Source organism: Cyclopterus lumpus, chromosome 7 (assembly GCF_009769545.1).
Source record: "Cyclopterus lumpus isolate fCycLum1 chromosome 7, fCycLum1.pri, whole genome shotgun sequence".
Taxonomy (NCBI): Eukaryota; Metazoa; Chordata; class Actinopteri; order Perciformes; family Cyclopteridae; genus Cyclopterus; species Cyclopterus lumpus.
Window position 1 is genome coordinate 9,521,828 of NC_046972.1, and position 18,227 is coordinate 9,540,054.

The 18,227-nt window shown below is 40.6% G+C and overlaps 1 protein-coding gene across 2 annotated transcripts; it reads right to left on the bottom strand.

The window, feature by feature from the left end:
• Window positions 1–1,387: 1,387 nt before the first annotated feature.
• On the bottom strand, window positions 1,388–15,864 carry tp73 (tumor protein p73). 2 transcript variants are annotated; one of them, XM_034538248.1, is made up of 12 exons: window positions 15,672–15,864; window positions 14,809–15,057; window positions 7,035–7,221; window positions 6,723–6,838; window positions 6,052–6,161; window positions 5,456–5,598; window positions 5,179–5,267; window positions 4,818–4,945; window positions 4,495–4,649; window positions 4,193–4,325; window positions 2,676–2,769; window positions 1,388–2,316 (listed from the first exon to the last, which is right to left on the bottom strand). In XM_034538248.1, exons 1-12 carry the CDS (start codon window positions 15,690–15,692, stop codon window positions 1,915–1,917), a joined length of 1,827 nt encoding a protein of 608 aa, XP_034394139.1. In that variant the 5' UTR covers window positions 15,693–15,864; the 3' UTR covers window positions 1,388–1,914. The 2 variants fall into 2 exon arrangements, with proteins under 2 accessions (XP_034394139.1, XP_034394140.1); XM_034538249.1 differs by lacking the exons at window positions 1,388–2,316; window positions 2,676–2,769 and adding an exon at window positions 3,142–3,952.
• Between the last annotated feature and the right edge of the window lie 2,363 nt (window positions 15,865–18,227).

The window sequence follows — 18,227 nt, forward strand, 5'->3', positions numbered from 1 at the left end:
AAGACATAACTGAGGTCAATTTTAAACATAAATAATAATAATGCATTTAATTTATATAGCGCTTTTCATAATACTCAAAGACACTTAGTCTACTAAAACAGTAGAATAGATACAACATATCAATACAATGATGGCCTATGAACGAACACAGTCTGTAACTTTTGCACTCGAGTAATGTAAATAAATCAATGATGTTGTGTTAAATGCTGCCTAGATTTAGTCTTTACCCACGAAAACTAGCTTAAATGTTTATGCAAATAAAACTCATTTTTGACTTCGATGAAGAGACACATTAAAGAAAGGCAAATATTTTAATAGCCAAGATTTTGAGAAAAGAAAACACCAAACTTAACAACCTCAGAAACGACTGGACATTGATGAACAGCAATAATTATATAGGTACACGTCTTAATGATCGTTACAAAACTGTTACGAAACACCAAGAATATCAAAACAAGCACTATTTATATTTACATTGTGTTAATTCATAATACTGATCATAAGCACAAATAATCCTCAATTATTTTACTTTTAAAGCATTAAAGTGCTCATTTTTGACCAGTCGGTGGTTAGTGGGTAAAGGTATGTGTGTCTTTGTGAGTGAGAACGCCTTTGTAAAGAAAATGGCTGTGAGTCAGGTGCAACCGTACATGCTATTATCATGGTACAAAGTCAAGTAGTTACTTCCAACACATTTGACACCATTAGAATTGCACCATGATGAATCATGCTTGATGGCAATCAAGAAATAAAACTGGAATGTTGCTATTAAATATCCACAAACAAGTGCCATGAAGGTACATACTAGGTTCACAACGAGCTAATCAATATATGAGGACCTTGCCCTGCAAGGTTTTTCAAAATACACAAAGAAGGACACAAATGCTACAGTCTTGTCTAGTGTCTTGGTAAACAGGGATGCTATTCTTAATTTATTATTCGACATTCCGATTAAAGCCCTGCTATAAAGATATAATACTGTTTTCGATAGTTTGTCTCAAGTGTTTTGCAATGTGTTTCTATACAAGAATAACAGTATCTCCTATGACTTCATGAAACGTAACGGATGCAATGTCCAACTTTTGATATTACGTGTTGACTGTGATTTCCATTCTTTTTCATGAATAGACATTATTAATACCAAAAGCCCCTTAAACAATGAAATGACAAGAGCATACTTAACTAAAGGTCATTACACTATCATAGCCATTCAAAATATGAGTTTTTACAAGATTTACCATTCAGTTCTTTACATTGGCTTCAAACAGGAGATACACTATTGTGAATCAAAATACCCCTTTTCAACCACATCTAGTCTAACACATTTACAAGATACAGTATATACATTTGTACAGTGAAGGAAAACAGAAATAACAATAAATAAGTCAGCTGAGAATTAATTGTGTGTATTAAAAGACAAAATTCAAACTAGAAAATTGGGAGTCTGTGATTCTTCTACTGTGACATTTGTGCGATTGTGAAATTGCTACATTTTATGTTCACTATGAATGTACTAGATGCTAATAAAAAAAATTATGTGCAACTAATCAACATTACGTTTTCCAGAAGAAGAAAAAACAACGTTTATCAACAGTCACTTGTCAGAATCCCAAAAAGTATAGTCCAGACCATATGTGTTTAGCATTGTCCTGATAATGCTATTACCACAGTGGCATTTGCTATTTAGACTTGAGATGTCTTTTTGTGTCATCTCATGTTCAAATCTCTGGGTGGAACAACTGTTCAAGCACAAAATCAAGACCGCACAGAAAAGTGCATTAAACACACTGAAATGTCGGCCGAACGAAATGGAACTTGATCACTGACTAAAAAGCATAATTATAGTTAGATGCCTTTACTTTGTAACTAGGCAAATGCTGGCAACCATATTGGATCCAGAGATTCTCTTCAGGCTCAATGAACATCACTTTCCATGAACTCCTCCTTAATGGAGTGCCTACTGCGCGACAGCTTGCAGTCGGGCATGTCAAAACCAAAGTCAGCCCATTCATCATTAGCTGCCGCCATCCCCGATGTCCCAACGACACCTGACCTGTTGGGGATGGTGATGGTGTGGCGGACACGAAAGTGCACAGCCTCCATGACGCGCTGCCGTTGGAGTTCCCCGCTGGCAGCCCCAATGGCCGCCATGGCAGATGCAGTCATGTTGCTGCTGGAGCGAAGAAGTTGCTGGCCATGGTAGTCATGGTGATGAGTGGAAGCAGGCATTTGGAGGGGAGCAACTTGTTTCATGTCCTGCAGACCTCGCCAGATGGCAAGGCGGAACTGCTCCGGTATCTTCAGTGCACCTAAATCCTGGTGACAGCGCAAAGTTAGACATTGGAGGAATGTAAGAATGTAGAAGGAGAAAACTATGATCAAAGAAGGAAAATAATGAGTGCATGTGCTTCCTCATTTGTTTGCATGTAGATACAACCATTATTGCTCTACATCATCACCTTTAGTAAGACGACAGGTCAAATTATTTCCATCCTCAAGTGATTTTCAAAAGCCCCTCTCTGGTATATGTTTACTTAAAGAGGAACTGTTTCATGTTCTCTATTGTTTGTTCTTTTCTTTATTGTTTATTCTTTCAGTTTTTCTCTGTTTTCTCTGAAGCTCTAGACACAAGTTATTTTCACTGTAAGATTGCGAGTGCAGGAACAGAGTGTTACCTCCATGGAGAGAGTCTGGAGATGGTAGATAGATTGGAGGCCTTGGGAGGTGAAGTACTCAATGCAGTTCTGACAGCCCAGACTGGTTAGAAAACTGTAAGGGGAGAAAAGCAGGGCTGCTTAGACTGCCATCAGACCACAGCTACAAAGCTTCAGTAACACTGATGACAAGTGCAGCTGTGCTTGAGTAGAATAAAGACTATCCTAACTTAGAGTCAGCATTTATTTGTTGACAGAATTGAATATGAAAGCACTTCATTCTGTTATGTTACATCGTTACGTACTCAAGTTATTATTAGTTTAGTTCAAATAATAAGTAGGGCCCAGGTCTAGCCTCAAGTGTACTGAAAGCATACAGCTTGATAGATGCAGTGAAAGTAAACCCATAAACATGCATTTATATTAATGATTCATAAGGCAACTTTTGCTTTGATGAAGAACCTTTATTATAAATACATGAAATGTTAACGTTTTGGCAACATACAGTGTCAATGAAAAAGAAGCTAACTGTACAATTTAACTGTACAATAAACATAACAATCTAGAAACCAAAAAGGTGGACAAAGTCTGCTATATCAAAAAAGTTGAAATTGCAAAAGCAAAGTCTAAGTATTAAAATGACTGCACTGACAAATTATCTTAGAAAAAATATATGAAAAAAACGTTCAAATTAAACAGAACTTAAACATCGGAAGTTTCTTTTGAAGAAAATTCGCTGTAGTGCATTGCAAAGGTGGGCTGGATACACAGTAACAGTGTGAATGACTTTAGATCTAAGTGTATGACACACTTTGGGTGACATAACAAACCCTCTGGCACCCTTAGTGGAGGTCTACAACTCTTGAGCAGCGTGGCTGTATGAGCAGAGTAAATAGACATGATTAATGTGTTTTTGAATGGGAGCTGATTAACACATCTGATTTATAATCGGAGCAAGCTTAGGCAAGAACACCAATTGTTTTGTAAATTACTTTTCGCCAGCATACAAAACACAAGACAGACACTTTTAGACATATCTTGTACTACAGGTGGCAGGACAGTTTTTATATCAAAGTAGCCAAAGTTTGGAAACAAACATACTTACATACACACTTTTCACTTTTACTTAAAACATTACCCAATTACCCGTCTCCCATAACACAACCTGTCAAGGTAATGCCTTTATCCATTTCGCCTCCAATTATGTATAGACATTATTTCCATGCAGCCAATTCCCCAGTGGACCTTCATTATGGCACCAGCCATGGTTGCCAGATTGGTGATGAAATGGCAAGCCTCTATAAAGCAGCCATAATTAAATCAAACTGACTGCATAACACAGTTCAATCTCGACACATATTGCTGCAAATTAGGAACTTTTTCCAAAAAACCTGTTTGATCAAATTTGTACGAAACATGGTCGCACAAACGAGCTGTTTTTGGCATCAACATTCAAATTGAACCCAATAAGTGCATCTGATTGTCTGCTGGCCCTTTACAGGAGGATAAAGAAGGATTGTCATTGGAGGGTGAGGTACCTGACAAGGCTGGGGTCAGGGTTATACGGAGGGGGCGGGCTGCAGTGGGAGGCAGACAATATTGTCTGACTGCTGTGTCCACCATTCATTTCACCATTTCCCTGCATGTGGTGGCTGTTGAGCATGTTTGAACCTGTGAGAAAGGGAGGGTTGGTCAATGAAATAGTGAGCGGCAGAATAGCACAAAGAACCGAACTGTGATGGCATAAATGGGCTCTGTTTGCATGGGCATGGACTTGGTTTGAAAAATAGGCTTCATGAGTACACCCGATTTGATTAAAATCACATATATAGATACTCACCCATGTGCGCTATGGAGTTGGGGGCAGTGTGGTGTTGCTGGGGCTGCTGCCCCATCAGCTGGTTGACAGAGGGTGGTTTGTTGAGGCCTCCGTGGACATTTTGTTTGTTCATGTTGGACATTGGAGAGTAAGGGGAGGGGGATGCTACATGGCTCCTAGAGAAGACAGGAGAACGTGACAAAGGTTAGAGTCAACGAGTTATGTTTGTGTGCACGCGGTTTGGGTCAATCAAATATGTTCACACCTATATGTACAGTATGTGTGCATGTTTACCAGCAGCTGTCAGTGAGCTTGTGCATAGTGTTAGTGTTGGATGGACTCACGGTCTCTGCAGAAGCTGCTGCTGTGTTTGTTGTCTGTAGGAGTCCACAAGTGTCTGTGGCACCAGCTCCACCAGCTCCAAACTGTCTTTAATCTTCATCAGCAGCTCAAAGTTATCCCGACCACGAACCTACACACAAGACATTCAACAAGGCAGTGCATCAAAAATGACTCATTGTCAAGGGATTTGTGATATTGGGCTCTATGAAAATAAAAAAGAAGCAAATTGACTTGACTAGTCATTGTAGCGTAAATATTTCCACATACTGCTATATAAATTGGAAATTTGAAGTCTAATATATCAAGTCTAAGTCATCTCTAACTTATGTCATGTGAAATGATAAGTGTGTGAAAGGCTCTTACGGGAATATAGTAAATCTCTTCTTCTCCATGCCGCCTCTTCCTCATGTTAATATTTGGACTGGGAATATTTGGAGGACTCTGTTTGAAGTCTGCAGACGACAGAATCTGAGTTATGATCGAACAGGTTTCTGACACATTTTAATATCTTATTCATGTCGAGGACCAAGATATCTTGGTTGATTGTTGAATGTACACCAACAGAAAGACAAATATTACAACATATAAAACATCCCTTTTCCAATTCAAACGTGTAGTCATTCAATTTGATTCAACTCACTGCGCTTGTTGGCGCTGCCATTTTTGGCCACACTCTCATGCAGGGCCTGTTGTTCCCTGAAGTGGTCCTCGTCCGCTTTGCGGTCTCGGCCAGGACACGCACATATCCGACCTTCGAACGACCTTCTGCCCAAAACTTGACCCCTGCAGCGATGATTGGGGATAAGATTTGTTAAGAAAATGCAGGTTCTCGAACATCCCAAGTCCAAGTATGGTTTTACTTTTCCGTTTATCATTAGCATGGTGAATCAATGCACTGAATCGCACACTGTACTCTGCAGCCATACGCACCATTCTGCTAAAATACATGATCATGGTAAATGGTACTGAATATTGACTATATGTAGTAATACAAGTGTGTACAATTTGATGTATATGATATTCTGCGCTTCCCATTGATTCGATGGTGGGTTTTGTTCGATATCAATAAGAAGTACTGTTGCAAAAACATTTCTAAATTCATAAAATCAAAATACCCAGCGCCAGAAAAAAATCAAAATAAAGCGCATGACAAAGAGCTGAGAATTGCTTGTTTGATTAAAAAGAGAAACCTTGTTTGAGCTGTCTGCATGTATGCATTGTGAATTGTTGACTTACTCCCTGCTTTCCAAAGTGATGATGATGAGGATGGGTCTTCTATTCATGCCGCCCACACAGCTGCTGTTGCACATGAAGTTATACAGGATGGTGGTAAACTCAGTCCCCACCTGAAACGACACAGAGAATCCCCAAGTTTTCTTGGTGTAAGGACACTTTGTTCAAACAGTTTCTTTCAGTGTGCATATCTGTTCACAAGCAAACCTCCCGTTTTATGGATAGACGTTACAGTAAAGATGCTAGTTCAGCACTAGAGGGCAGCATTGCAGTGCACTTTGATGTGAGGCGAGACAATCGTACTATGCATACAGCTCCCCAGGCAATCGCAGTCATGATGATTTCTCACTCTTGCACTTGTATGGACATGCACGGCATCTTTATTTATAGATGTGCTTCCCATGAAGTACCTCAGAGGAATTGACTGTTTCTTTGAGCCTGACCGATCCATAGTTGGGCTGAATGTACAACATAGGGATGTCTTTCAGATATTGAGATGGATGAAAAAATGAACTAGGATTCACCTCTTGGGTATAATTCAGGAAAATAGTAAATGTCTCAAATACTATGTACATTCAATCATCATTTCTGGTGTTTGAGGTCACGAGTCCTGTCCTTAAGATTGCAATGCATTGTGCGTCTCTATGAGCCACAGTAGCTGATGAACCACCAACCTGTGGAGCCTCATACGGCAAGCAGACACTCTGCCGACCAGTGACAGGATCATCCACGTATTGAGAGAGGTTATTCCCCTCTACTCGGATCAGGTGACTGGCCGGGGCTGCTTGACCTGTGAAGAGAATGATGAAAGAACATGTAAGGACACTGGTGGATCTAAGTCAAAGCATTGGTTATTATTACTTATTACTGTCATTCACTTCTTCTTTTTTTCTCCCAACAACAACATATTTTGGGGATACTATTGCTGACATACAATGTCCAGGTACAGTCAGTTAGGGTCAAAGCACCAGGCTTCTTTATCATACCATCGTTGAAGTCTCGTCCTAGTTCGTGGTTGGGGCAGCGTTTGACCACTTCTGTGACGTGCTCCGCCTTCTTGTAGACAGGCATGGCTCTGATGATGCTGCCATGAGGAGGAGAGGAGGACAGCTTGATTTGGATTGGACAGGTCTTGGCAATCTGACAGTAGAGCTTCTTCAGCAAGGGAGAGTACTGTGTGGGGAAAGAACACACACAGGACGGGAGAGGCTCGAGTCAGTAGTCTGGGTTGTTACATGGCATACAACGATACAACAATTTATACGGTTTCAGGTATAAATACATATACATACATCCGCAACTGCAGGAACATTTTACTTTCTCTTTTAATGTTGAGTTTCAATTCACACTTTAAGACATCGACTTACTTTAATAAATAAGCAAATATCGATTAATACCTTTTCATTTATATTTTCCAAACAACTTACTGCAAATTCAACTCAAAGACAGTTTTGAGAGTGTTAAAGACAAAAGAGTGTTTTGTCTCCTCGGTTTCATGTAAATAATGCTCTCACAGATTAGAAATAAAGAAACAAGGAGGGAAAAAAGGAGAAAAGGGTTCATCTCAAAGGGTACGCACTGACTTTTTGACAAAAACAATGTCTCTGGAGTCGGAATTGCATGTGATTTAAGCCAGTACCTCATCTAAAATGTGGGTAAATAAATAATTGGTAATTAAATTGGTTGATAATAGGACAAAAACACAGTGGGTTGTGACCACAGAGCACTGAAATTATCACATACAATTATGACTTGAGAACAAGTTTTGCTTTTGAGGAAAGAGAGAGCATGAAAGGAAGAGGAGAGGGAAAATATACGACGACTGTTAAACAGTCAGCAGTACAATTTCGTCTGGGTATTTAAGTTAATTACTGTGTTATTAGAATGTTTGACATTTACTACTCGACTCAGTCAGTTACAGCAAAGTTCAATGAGAATATGATGATCTGCGCTAAAGCCAACAATTCAGTTAATTCTGAATTTACAAGCATTTACACACGCATGCATACACACATGTATGTGTGTACATACCAGTACAGATGTCCAAAGACACAGGGACAAGAGATGGAGAAGCCTTAACATGCCCCAACACAATCACAAAATCTTAACAATCTTCAAATCAAACTGAGACCTTCAAGGAAAAAACTGAGAAGACAGTTGTCCTGTATGGACTTGCTACAGTGGGCCTGAATACAAATGTAACAGCACACCATTTGGCAGAAATACAGTACACATAGATCAAGTCATATATTCAATTTGAATGGCATTTTGCCGAGTGGTATTTCAATCAATTAATTAAATGCATTCATTAAAAACAACCCACGTTGACCAAGTTTAGACCAGAGCAGGTAGCTAAAATCACACAAAATATATGAATAAGAAAAATAGAGAAAACTAAAAACACTTAGAGCCCTTCTCAACCTGACCTGCATGATCTGCATCTTAAACCTCTGGGGAACCAGAATCCCATTTCAAACATAATGTTCAATTGTTATCTGGTAAATTGTATCATTATCATGCATTTGATGAAGACAAATGTGAGTTTTATAGATGAATTGGAGTTAAACCCTGAACCCCATTAAACAGATATGTTAGCCAAGTATCATCCATCCATAATCAATGATTTTCAGAAAATGCACATCACGTTAACTAGGAAGCATTTGTATCCACCTTCCACCATCTTTACCTTTCTACAAAAAAAGTTAATTTCTGGGACTTTCTGGGTAAAATAAAATTCAATGCCTGTATTAAATGTCTGGTAATAAATGTCTGCTAACCCCAAAGTCATATCACGCTTTCCCCTTTGTTTATCTTTTTTATCATTGTCCTTAAAAACGTTTTTTTTCTTGATCTTGCTCAAAGGCCATCTCCCTCGTCATGCTAGATCATTGTTCCATATGAATTACAAGTAACTTTTTTGTTTGGACTCCCTTATGCCCTTTACTGCTACTTATAATGTCCACTTAAGATGAAAATTCTTCAAATTTAAATGTAATAACTTTCCCACTGTTGATCCGAGCTCTGGTTTGACTCCCAGACAGCAGACAGCCTCTAGCCCGATGACGGCTGGGAAAGAGTCATTCCAACAACAACTGCTTGGATTCCTTGTTGTGACACCGTTACTAAGCCCCTCAAAACCACCCACCCACACACACACACACGCATACACACCCCCACACACCCACACACACACACACACACATACACACACACACCCACACACACACCCACACACACACAGACACACACACCCACACACACACACACACACACACACACACACCCACACACACACACACACCCACACACACACACACACAGACACACACACACAGACACACACACCCCCACACACACACACACACGCACACACACACACACACCCACACACACACCCACACACACACACACACACACACACACACACCCACACACACCCACACACACGCACACACACACACACACACACACACACACACACACACACACACACACACCTAGCCACGAGCCCTCCCTTGAGGGAAATGGAAATACCTGTGCGCAGCATTACCTTTTCCCACCTAGCTTTCCCTGACAAGTCTCAACAGCCCGTCCATTCTATGAATAAATAATTTCTCTGAGATGTAACCATCCAGGCAAACTTCTTTGATTTGAAATTCACATCTCCAAAACTGATGACCAGTGGTTTGCTTTCCAAGCATGATCGCAACAGAAAGAATATGAACTAATTTAGTGTTTGAAAAGCGAAAAATGTGGTTTCATGTTTCAGTGTCTCAGAAATGAGTCATTGATATCCAATCATTGTGGTTTGATGCACTTGTGTAGAAAGAATGCAGGCAGAACACAGCATACTATTATAGTATATCTATAGTGCCCTATATCACCAATGCAATGCTTTTTAGCTCACTTTTTTGACTCACAAATGTCAGATGTCGGAGAATTTGTGAAACCAACAAGGAGAGCTAAATTATTAGAGAATGTAAATAAAAGAATATAGTTAATTATTCAAATTGAAGGACGTGTACGATCCTGAGGGCTAAATACATTCATGTGGTCATTTACTTTTTTTCATCACAAAAAAAATCTTTCTTGTGGAAATCGAACTGAGACCTTCAAGGAAAAAACTGAGAAGACAGTTGTCCTGTATGGACTTTGTACGGAAATGTAACAGCACACCATTTGGCAGAAATACAGTACATATAGATCGAGTTGTATATTCAATTTGAACGGCATTTTGCCGAGTGGTATTTCAATCAATTAATTAAATGCATTTATTAAAAACAACCCACGTTGACCAAGTTTACAGAGCAGGTAGCTAAAATATACATATATGAATGAGAACACATAGAGCCCTTCTCAACCTGACCAATTACATGATCTGCACATCTATTACAGAATGTATAGTTAATTGTTCAAATTGAAGGACATGTACAAATGGGGTACAGAGGCCATGGGAGACGTCTCAACTCGTCCTCCATACAGACTAGTGTGCACATGCAAGCGACTTGGCATAGGCATTCACACAAATCTGTGAGTTCAGCATGTGTCATCTGTTGAAGTGTCGTGCAGCATAAATAAAAGCAAAGTATCTGATGTATGTTCTGGTACAGAAAACAACTGAATGATTAATACACACGGGCTCTGTAACAGGACATAGAGAAGGATGAAGGGATGGAAAGGAAAGGAAGGGAAAAGAAGATGACAATTAAAGGTTAAAGAGATTATTTGCTTTGTCAATGACCTGGAAAAAATGGCCAATGTGAGTTAGAAGAGGCAATTAAGAAAAAGAAGAGGAAAAGAATGGATGACTTGAAGCTGTAAATGTTAAAAAATGTTAAGACCTCCTTAAAAAATTCCCTGCATCTCCACCATAAACCGTGATGAATTGCCTTAGCGAAGAACCGCTGTGCCTTCTGCCTCTAAGCTTCATGGACTGCCAACCTTCATCTCCAGAGTATAGTGAAGATGGTGATCTGTTCAATTTAATATAATTTACATGCGGGACATTTGGAAATGTTTGTATTACTACATAAATGTTGCTCACCTATACATTTGATCAAATGTGCTGGAAACATCCAGAAATCCATCCCAAATGTGTATGATGTGATCAGGACTTTACACTGTATAATTCTCTAACTAACTATTTAATCGTCCATTATATTTGCAATCCCACCCACCACCCATGCTTCTACGCAGTGGTGGACCAGTGGAGGCAGGTCCTGGCAGGCTCCTGGAGACAGGGTGATAATTGCCAGACAGTCATCCATATACGCAAGCAACAACTTGCCCACCACAAATTCACTTAACTGTCTTCACTTAACTGTCCCAATATTGAATACGTTGAAAGACATACACACAGTTGACGTACATGATGCATGCTGTACATATCCGCCCAGCCTAAGCTGGATCTCTCTACAGTCTGTAATCATATTAGATTCAAATCATAGAAAACTGGAGATAATAATGAACATTATTGATGGCATCCCACAGTCCAGAACATACCCATTGACCAATGGTGATACTGGACAATGTACACTTTTGAACAGGAATTCATTTAGTTAAGATGTTAATCAGGAAAGCCGCTTTCTTTCAGCACTTATCCTGCTGGGTGACTAAAAGGAATCACTTGCATTTGCAGTATAAATTGATCTGAATGACACAGACTTGTGTAACTGTGAATAACGTAATCGTCCTTATTGTGTTTCTCTCCCCAGATCCGACGCTCAGCTGGAAGGCCAATGGTGATGTGGCCGCAGATGATGCGTTGGGAAAGAAAGGGAAGGATGCATTTTGCCGGGCGTGTTGGGGCCTGCGTCCTAACGGAGCGAGGCTAATAGCTGGGAAGAGCAGCTTCTGACGAGCCGCCTTGCACTGCATGCTCGAGCTCGCAGCCACCGTGTCACACCTCTTCCCACTTCTGACAGATACTGTACGCGCACAGACACACAGACGCACACAGGCACACGCGCACACACACACACACACACACACACACACACACACACACACACACACTCAGAAACTGAAGTCTGAGTGTACGGAGAGAGGTCTTATTATTTGACAAGGCTGAGGTGTGAGATCTAATTTCCAGCCACAATGATGCTTGCCTGCATCCAAGCCAATAAATCCTCTTCAAGAGCGCGGCAGAGTTTCAGAGCTATTATCACTAATGCAGTGTCTTCACGAGACAGGAAGGGGACTGGAGGATTACCAAACTAGCTTAACCAGGACTTGAATGGAGTTACTGGATGTTCAAAACATTATGAGAGATGATTAAAACAAATGGATTGTGTCTTCTGGTGTTGCTCTTCTCTTCTTTCACCTTTTTGAATGTTGACCGCCAATCATTCAGTTGTCAATTTGAGAAGACAGGATTTAATAAGAAATGCTTGATGCAATAAGTAGCTGCATTTCTTGTAATCACCCAAATCACTGCATGCCACTTGTTCTTAGTGGGAGGCTGAGGGGTGGGGACGAGGGGCGGCTAGGTAACTGATTATAGTCAATACGCCCCTATGGCAGTCGGCATTCCCCATTGCCTGAGGCCACAAGAAATCAGCAAGAGACCCAAAGACTGTTAACTCCTTCATTCAAACAAGGTGATTCAGTCTGGGCTACATAGCCATTCTTTTGTTTCAATCATGTTCAGACCTGTGCCTTGCATTGAGTTTTGCATAAATATACACACACACACAACCACACACACACACACACTAACACACGTTAGACACACACATAACGTTCTGCAGCCCTGGTATATTTTTTGGGAAATCCCCTCCCTTTAGTAGAAGCGTATTCATTCCGAGAGGCTTGACCGTAATCTCTTCTCTCGACTCGCCGACATGATGTGAGTCTCAAACCTGGCCTATTCTTGGTTTGCTTACATTTTTATTTGGAACTTTTTAAAGGAAACTACTGCATCTACGGCTGCAGATACATACATCTATCTATCTGTAAGGCGATCAATAGTATCATATTGTAATCAAACTGCTTTATTTTACATATGAAAAATAGTTCCATAGCTACTGTATAATAACACTTAAATAAATCTTATGATACTTTACCAAAGAAATGCAAGATAAAAAACAAAGGATTACAGTAAACTCCATAAACGCTATGAGCAATCACTCTTTCTCTCATTCTAATCCCTCCTTTAATCGTAGCAGAGCAATCTGAATAATTACAGGTTTCCTCAAAATCCTTTTTCTGCTGCGTCATCATCCGTATCTTAAGTCGTGTGCCAGTAAAACACTCCTTTGTCTCTCTTCTCCTTGTAACAAAAAACTGCTACGACTTGAATTGTTCAGGCACGTCAATTGGGATAATTGAACTATTATCCATGCAAATCAAAGTTAATGAGAGGATTTTATTTTGTTGCAAAGGGATGGATGGGACTGCAGATTATAGAAACAGAAGATATATTGGCAGCTATCCTTCAATCAAGTTATTAGGAATATTCCAAACTAATTTGAAGGACAGAGTTGTACGGGTCCTGTTTAACCAAATAGGTTGAAACAGGTGTATTTCAGGATTTCATTCAATTGCAGTGATTTCGCAGCTAAATTAAACGCTTTTAGTTTGGTTTCTGTTGATGAGAAAGACCTGAGTCAGAGACTGGAAGTGAGGGAAAGGAGATGGTAGACATACTTTAGGAAAAGACAGGACGAAACTTTAGGCGCCAGAGGTGACAGTCATGAGTGTGTGTTAAGACCAGAGGAAGAAAGAGACAGAGAAAGAAAAGTAGCAGGTCAAAGACCACCACTCTAATGTCCAGACGGGGATCTTCTTACATCACTGAGGGCTGAGTAAAGGAGCCCACCATGCATGGTTACTTCCAGCAAACACAGCCCTCAGTCAATCTCACACACACACACACACACACACAGTGAAGGATGTGCAGCTTGTCTCTTGGTTCTCTTGTTTCAGGGAGGTCAACTGCGTGACAGTCGGAGGTGACACCTTTCAAGCGGGAGAGTTCTCATCAGTTCATGACAAATTACACAGCTCCCATTTCACTTGTTTCTCACCACCTTCCCATCACAAGCTAGTTGTGTGGTTTGGCCACGTCTTGCCCTGAGTTTAGCTGTTTTGGTATATTTTTGTATCCAATAAAATGGTGTAATATATCCTCCCAGTAGTGTACAACTACTACTTCTACTATACAAACTGCTCCCTTGTATAGGTGACAAACAGTAAATCAGTAAAAATAATAATTTTCTTTCATTTCTATTAGCATTACATGTAAATGCATTATATTATCTCTGTTGCAACACTTTCAACATGGAAGCCCACTCAGTACAAAGTATGTCCCAAACGTTAAAATCAAATACCGGATGTTGACGTTCAATAACTCATTCAACCACATTATCATTTTGAAGACAAACATTCTGACATCCTACAACAGGCTTTCTCAAAAAGTTGTTATAACTGCTTTAATCTCATATATTATGGCAATAGGTGACACAACAATTCCTAAACTCGTTTTCAACCTCATACCAAACGTTCCCCGTTGTATTCATCACATTCAATTTTACTACGAGAGGTGAGTAGAGGACAAGATGAATCACTGAAAGATGAACAACTTTCTCTTGCAGGCGACAAGCCTGCACATGTGCTGGCTTGACTGAGTGTGTGTGAAATAATGCCTTTGTGGACATGTTTATGTGGGTGCACAATAGTCACTCAGTAAGACAGAGACCAAGAAAGACACACAGACACACACATATTGCATGCCAAAGCCAAGAAAGTGGGGGTACTCACGGTCCATGTGGCAGACTTGGCAGTGCTAGACTGCTGGAAGGACACCTGGAATGTGTGCAGTCCAGGATAGTCGGTGTTGGAGGGGATGGCCGGGGCAGGTGACAGGCCCTCAAAGGTTGAGTTGGGCTGGGAGTAGGGTGAGGGGGTGGGCACGGCCGACGAGGAGGCGTTCTCCGAGCTGTAGGGGCTGGCGGATGTCGCACGGCTCCCCAGGCTCTCCATGCTGCTGCTCAGCAAGTTGTATTGGGACTGGGGAGAAAAGAAGAGGGAAGAGAATGAGGGAGGCGAAGAGGCAGGGAGGGAGGAAAGGGGGAGGCTACAGGTAGAGGTGTGGGACAGACAGGGGCTTGGAGGCTGAGAAGGAGGTCGGATTACAGCGAGTCTCAGGTAGTGTGACCCTGCATGTGTGTTAGACTGCCGCATGTGTAATTGACTAGGCGTCCGTGATATACACTGGGCCCTTTTTGTGTGTACATAAAAAAGATGAGATGAGATTGACGAGTGCAGAGACGTGCGTGTGTGTGTGTGTGTGTGTGTGCAGCCAACGACAGTACTGTGAGTCCTCCTTCCCATGTTCTCATCAACATCAGACAAAAACTTCTATTGAACAACAAACTATTATCCAACCAATTTAACATCAGTGGATTCACATTGAACAAGACAAACCGACCTACACGTCGTGATATGAAAACACAAACTATCTATAGCGTGGATTAAAAAAATATCACCAGCATTTATTCCTGCTGTTTGAACTGCAAGTGTGTCAAATAACTGACACCAATGGCAGGCTCACACTGCACGGAAATAGCAACACATACTAACACAATTAGCCTATGAGCAGAAGAACAAAAAAACGTTGTTACCTTCTTTTTAACGTAGTACATCTTCTAGTGCTTTAGTCTCATTTGTCAACTATTCAGTCAGAAACGTCCAAATAGATAGAGAGAAAGAGAGTGCAGGACCATAGCCTAACCAGAGGGTTCAAGTGAGGTGTGCATCAGTGGACCCCCCCGACACACTCATGCACACACAGACACATGCACAGCCAGGACAGGGAGAAAGGTAGAGACTGGTGTGGAGAGAGAGAAACGATAGACTGAGACGAGGGGAGAGAAGGAGAGAAGGAAAGACGGATGGGAACCCAAGAACTGGTACAACGTTCTAATTATGGCAAGCCCGGACATAGACGGCAATGCCGAAGCACATGTACACACACGCTCCAAAACACCTTGTGAAGCCCTGCACTAAGTCAACACGGTGTGGCCTGACGGAGAGAGCGAGAGACAAGAAGGACAACACATGAAAGAACAAGAGTTCAAGGGTCAGATCCACCCAGTATTGTATATCAATATAGCATTAAGTCAGCAGGCAGGGCTGAACTTTTTTTTTTAAACAGCCCTTTGGACATCTTGAAGGAAATCATTGTTACTGGATTGAAATGACCTCAATAAAAGGGTTTATTTTAATTGTTTACTCTATGGATGTTTTAGGGCTCAAAATAAGGAGTTTTTATTTCCTTTTTGGTCATAATCCACATCTAAAATGAAACCAAGCCATTGCAGTAATTGCAGTAATAAAAAATATATTCTATAGGGCTGTCCTTGACCAAAACAGTTCTTCGTCGACAAAGACTCAAACTATTTTGTCAACCTATTAATTAGTCGATTTACTAAACAGATATAGTTCCTCCACAAAGAATCTCACAAAAGCAACACTTTAAATGTTATGTTCAATAGATTAGTTTACAAATCCACTAAGAAGGGGCACCATTATTATTTAACAAATAAACAATGTTTTTGGGGGGAATTAATTTATTATTATTTAATTTGTATGCAGAAAATGCCACCAATTGGAAAAAATCTAATTCGCTCAAACTTGATCAAAGACGACTAATGAAATGTCCTGCGGCTCACACTGAAAGTTAAATGAAAACTAATCACCTCAGGACAGCAATAACCTCCTTGACCTGCTGGTCACTTTGTTGTCCAAAACAACAACAAACAAAGACTTATTTCACTCTCTTAGAGCCTCAAGAAGACGAAGTACAACAGATAACACAAGTATAACAGCTGCAAGCATGATAGCAGGGCTTTCCCCCAGTCCCCAGTTGCACACCTCATGTTCATTTAAATGTATTACTTTCACCTATATGACATACTTCATATAAGTTATAAATGCCCCACCGTAAGCAATATACAGCATCACTTAATCTCTGCTGTCTCAGATAAAGTTACATAAGGATATGTAAACTAAACTCAGAGGAAAGCCAAGGGACAGGTCAATGGCCTTGACTCAATGGGAACTGCGTATAGGTTAAATGAGGTTTGGATCTATACATTGACTCTGACTCAGGTACAGGCAGCACAGCACATCCGATAGGACACAGCTGGGTTCAAAACAACTAATATTTATTTTGATTGGATTAATACTCAAAAACGTTCACAGTTTGTTTTTTTTACATGTGAGAATTCTTTGCTTTGCTTTTTGGAGTATTGGTTTGGATTTTGAAGACGTATGGTATATGTTTCTATTCACGGACATTTTGAAGACTAAATAATCAGTAGATGAATTAATACATTCATGTCAAATGAATTGACACTGAAAAATAATGTTAGTGGGAGCCTTAATCAAGTGTGTCTCATGTCTGGCAGTGGACAATAGGCCCTGAGATGTCTGTGATACAAATATGAACATGAATATGTAGGCTGATGTGCCCCGATGGGGGTTTTCTGGTGAAAGGTGTATAAAAGAGCATTTCTGTCCGCCCTTTAATATCCAACTACCTTTGAAATCTCCTTCAACAAGTATTGTCAAAGGGGCTTTACAGGCACAAGGTAAGCCCAGGTGTATGCGTCAACAACACAAAACCTCTTGACACACACACACATGGAAATGCACACACACTGTCACACAAACCTGTGCGCTCGCAGGTGTGCTTGGTCTTAATACTTCAACTCGAATCCGTAACAAGTTGAAACAGAGCTAAAACCTCAGCCGCCACTTTGTGAGTTTGTGTGTGTTGACTGTGTGTGTGTGTGTGTGTGTGTGTGTTTAAGCTTCTCATCCCAATAGTATATGATGTCCCCTGTGGGCAGCTATCCTGGTAGCTGCCACTCAAAGCCAATTTTTGAGCGTTAAAAAATATTTAAGAACATATATAAGCCGGCCACAACAACCCTCCTGTCAAGGTGAGTGAAACATTACGGGCTGAGAATAAGGAGAGTATCGTCCCGCTAATAACCCCTGTTTAAAGCTACTTATTAAAAAGTTAACAACACAGACTTGTGTGCTGTCATATGGCCCTGTTGACATAAGGAAACAGCACGACCAAAATGAGAAGTTCTAGGCATTAATAAATTAGTGACATGACATCATATGAAAACTGCAGCATGTCTCAACGAAGCAGAGCTATGTTAAGG